A 4572-nucleotide genomic window follows, 5' to 3' on the forward strand; every position below is an offset into this window, starting at 1 on the left:
TGCTAGTGTGCTACTGCCGCTGCTGCTGCTCTGTTTTGGTCGTGGTGCAAGGTACCTTTGATTCTGCACCGCACTGGGCTCCATTCCCATTGCCATTTCCATTCCATCCCCTGCCTTGCCTTGCCAACTTCGTCAGGTCCCCGCCTCGCCCTCTCCCACTCTTCCACTCTCCCACTCTCACGCCCTGCCAGTCTACGCGCTTGCGACCATCGTGGCCCGCGGGACGCTCGCATCCTCTCCCGCTTCCACTCCACCATTCATCCCCCCCCCTCCTCTCCCCTCCAACCCCCCATTGCGCATCCTCGACTTGTTCCTCCTCCTCCTTCCCCCTCCTGCTCCCGCACGTCGCCTACATACCCGTCCACGTTGGAATCCAATTATTCCATCGTTTGTCAGGCCGTCTTCATTTATTGTAGCCCGCCCTGCTCAGTTGTCATGATGAATCCTTAGGGACCAACAGCTAACCCCCTCAAACTTTATTTCCACCAAGAGAGTTTGGGCAGTGTCAGCCCAAATCCTCCAAATCTTCTCCTTGGCACCCTCGGAACTCGCTCGACTGCGTCCTCTGCGCTCTGCTGCCAGAGTCTGATCCAGTCCACCCACACTCATCAGCGCCCTACCATCCATACCTTACTTACTTACCAACCTGCCCACCCTCTCGTCCCCATCCCCATCCCCATCCCCCTCCCCCAAACTCGTCCAGTGCAGACCGCACTGCACCGCGACGTAGGTACCACGGCCACACCAAGACTGGCGGACCAGACAAGACGGATCAACAGTCCACCTAGCCACTGGCGCTACCTTGTTGCGCACCTGCGACTTGCCTTTCAACTTTACCACGCCCAGTCCAGCCTGGCCCCATTCGCCCGCTTAACGCGTCCAGTCGAAACCACCGGCGACATCAGCTCAAGCGCCCGGCCAGGTCCTTTTTCCCTCCAACATCATCCACTGCGGCGTCCGTTTTCCAACACAACCGATCCCGACCGACTGCACCATCCCCCCTCCCGAGTCTTTTATCGCTCCCCGCCGCCATGGACTCCCAGTGGCAGCAGGGCTATGCCGACTCGGCCGGCTCTGCGAGGAGATACAATGGTCAACCAGGGCCGCAAGGCCAGCCGTCGGCCGGCTTCAAATACGACCAGTACCAGAGTCCCGGCGCCATCTCTTCCCATGCTGCCAGTGCCACCACCTCGCCCATGTCCACCCCCCAGATGCGCGATGGCAACGGCGATATCCCCATGCACGATGCCCAGGACTCGTACGCCGGCATGAAATACCCCATGAGGCCTCATCATCAATCCCACCTCTCTGGCAGTCGCCAATCCACTCTGTACTCACCCCAGGAGCCCTCGGCTGCTGCCCAACGATATTCGCCAATGGAGGCCCTGTCCCCCACCTCGCCCTACGCGCCAAAGTCCGCGCAAGGCCAGTTCGCTTCGCCCCCAGGTCAACGACAGTCCCCGACGAGGCAATCAGACTACATTCCCCAGAGCCCTCATTATGGTGGCCGTCAGCAACCCCCGCAGCAGCTCCCTCCGATCACGCCTTACGCTGCTCACGATGGCTACCCGTCAGCGGTCGTTGCCAACATTGACGGCGCCTTCGCGGCCGATCCCAAGTCACCTCGCCGCCCAATCCCGCAATCCATCGTCAGAGGACCTGCCCCCGAGTTCAGACAATGCAGAGCCCCGACGGATCTTCGGCCAAAGGTTAACGCTCAGCCTCCTTTCCGGCGTGCTAACCCGGAAGGAGGATTCATCAGCGTAAGTGCATCTGCCTCGCGATCCCGTCGAAAAAGATAAACGAGCCCGGCTAATCCACCATCTTCCAGCCCCTCCAAGCTCTTACGGTGCACCTGCCTGCCACGTACAGAATATGCAATCCAAACTTCAAATACGAATCGTCCCGTAACCCTCGTCGGGTTCTCACCAAGCCGAGCAAAGGCGTGAAGAACGACGGGTACGACAATGAAGACAGCGACTATATCCTCTATGTGAACGATATCCTGGGCTCAGAGGAAGCCGGCCACAAGTACGTTTTTAAGCAGTGGGTGCGCGCGCGCGCACCACATGCTTGCCTGCATGCTCACAAATTGTTTCTGCCGAGCAAATGGACTGACTGTTGACTTAGGAATCGATATCTTATTCTCGATGTTTTAGGCCAGGGCACCTTCGGCCAAGTTGTCAAGTGTCAAAACCTCAAGACTCAAGAGGTTGTCGCTGTCAAGGTCATCAAAAACCGTACGGCATACTTTAACCAGAGTATGATGGAGGTGTCAGTCCTGGACTTGGTAAGAGGAGAGAATGTCGCTCAAGCGCGGGACAAATTGTTAACCAAAGGCCTTGTAGCTCAACACCAAGCTCGACAAGAACGACGACCACCACCTCTTGCGACTTAAAGACACCTTTATCCACCGTCAACACTTGTGCCTGGTCTTCGAGCTCCTCAGTGTTAACCTGTACGAGTTGATTAAGCAGAACCAGTTCCGAGGTTTAAGCACGACTCTCGTACGCGTTTTCGCTCAACAACTCCTTAACGGCCTGGCCCTCCTGAACAAGGCGCGCCTTATCCACTGCGATTTAAAGCCCGAGAACATTCTCCTCAAGAATCTTGAAAGTCCCATCATCAAGATCATTGATTTCGGTTCGGCATGCGATGAACGGCAAACAGTCTACACCTATATCCAGTCGAGGTTCTATAGATCTCCAGAAGTCTTGCTGGGATTGCCGTATTCCTCTGCCATTGACATGTGGTCCCTCGGCTGCATCGTTGTGGAGCTGTTCCTAGGACTGCCACTGTTTCCCGGCTCGTCCGAGTACAACCAGGTTTCTCGCATTGTTGACATGCTCGGAAACCCACCAAACTGGATGATCGAAATGGGCAAGCAGGCCGGCGAGTTCTTCGAGAAAAGACAGGATGAGTTTGGCCGACGAACGTACCAGTTGAAGAGCATGGAGCAGTATGCTAGGGAGCACTCAACCAAGGAGCAGCCAAGCAAGAAGTACTTCCAAGCGAACACCCTGCCGGAGATCATCAAGTCCTACCCAATGCCGCGCAAAAACATGAAGCAGAGCGAAATCGACAGAGGTACTTTCTTTCCTTACCCTAGTTGCTTGATTTGTCCATACTAATACAGCGGGCAGAAATGAACAACAGAGTTGCCTTCATCGACTTTGTCAGGGGATTGCTGAACATCAACCCTTTGGAGCGTTGGTCGCCGCAGCAAGCCAAGTTGCACCCGTTTATCACGCAGCAAAAGTTCACCGGGCCGTTCGTGCCGCCCATGAACTTGAAGTCCAGCTCCCTCAACCGGTCTCCAGCACCAGGCACTCAACAGCAGCAGCAGGCTGAGGCGTTGAGCAAGCAGAGGGCACAGGCAGCTCAGGCGCAAGCGAACTCTGCTGCGCAGGGAGCCTATGCCCAAATGGCTGCTCAATACCAGCAACCGGCACACCCCCAGGCACACCCCCAGGCACCACCCATCTACAACAACAACCAGCAGCAGATGTACTCCCCAAACAGTAGCCATGCAGCTCAGCCGCCACCTTACGGAGCCCAACAAGGCGCTTACGGGCAGATGGTCATGTCTCAACAGCCAGCGCAAATGCCTCCCGGGCCTTATGGCAACGTGTCGCAGCAGCCCGGTCTGTATCCCCAGCAGGGTATGCGGCCGGCGCGTCAACGTGCCTCAACCATGGAGCAACAGCAAAGCGGAATCCCGGCGGCCATCCAGCGCGTTGCTAGCCATCTTGACCCGAGCCAACCTATCCGACTGCAGCCTAGCCCTGCGTACTACCCTCCCCCCGCCGATGGTGGCATGGCTGGCATAGACAACACGCCTGGCCGTGCCGGTAGACGTGGAAGTCGTGCGCAACAAGGTGGAAGGGGCAACCGGGATTTCATTCGCAATCTCGAGGAGCGAACGCTGGAGGAGGGCTTCATGGGAAGCCAGAACCCTTGGCATTGATGACTGGGTGCTTCTTGACCACAATCACCTGGAACTCGCGGCCCGATACCACATCATGTCTACAGGCACTGGAATCTCCTCCCCGCCGCCTGCCCGATAGAGGCGATGAAATCAAGATGGCCTGGAAGCTGCTGCTACAAGGCCAGACCAGGCCAATTCCCTGCAGGACAAGTCTTGACCTGCAAGGCTGAAACCGGATTAATGTAAGATACCCGATGACCTCGAAGGATCAAAGTTGTAGGTCAAGACTGCCATGTAAGACCTGTCGCAAGGGACCATCTAGAGAAATGCAGAGCGAAGCCGGGACTGGGACGGAACGATGAGACATACACACACGGGAGCTTTGACGGGATGATGCATGAGGGAAGGGAAATGATAAGGGTTGCCGGGTTGGCAAGGAAGGGGTTCCTATTGGGGAGATAGGGGCTTGAACGGCCAGCAACGACACACGAGAAACGTCTCACACGCACTGGTCCTACCTACCTACCTACCTACATACCTACCTACCCAAAGTTCATAAGGGTTCCGGACACAGCAGGTTGGCTTTACAAGTTGTTTTTAAGTAATGCGGAAGTGGCACCAACGTTAGTATGCAGTGGGTGTTG

The 4572-nt window shown here is 56.5% G+C and overlaps 1 protein-coding gene across 1 annotated transcript; it reads left to right on the forward strand.

Moving 5' to 3' along the window:
- Nucleotides 1-1031: 1031 nt before the first annotated feature.
- On the forward strand, nucleotides 1032-3967 carry EsH8_IV_000609 (YAK1 family protein kinase; the record flags this gene model as incomplete). Its single annotated transcript, XM_083265499.1, has 5 exons — nucleotides 1032-1763; nucleotides 1832-2031; nucleotides 2131-2290; nucleotides 2349-3087; nucleotides 3144-3967. The coding sequence occupies 5 exons, from the start codon at nucleotides 1032-1034 to the stop codon at nucleotides 3965-3967; spliced, it is 2655 nt and encodes an 884-aa protein (XP_083124394.1).
- Nucleotides 3968-4572: the final 605 nt, after the last annotated feature.

The sequence above is a fragment of the Colletotrichum jinshuiense genome, chromosome 4 (assembly GCF_051148585.1).
Source record: "Colletotrichum jinshuiense chromosome 4, complete sequence".
Lineage (NCBI taxonomy): Eukaryota > Fungi > Ascomycota > Sordariomycetes > Glomerellales > Glomerellaceae > Colletotrichum > Colletotrichum jinshuiense.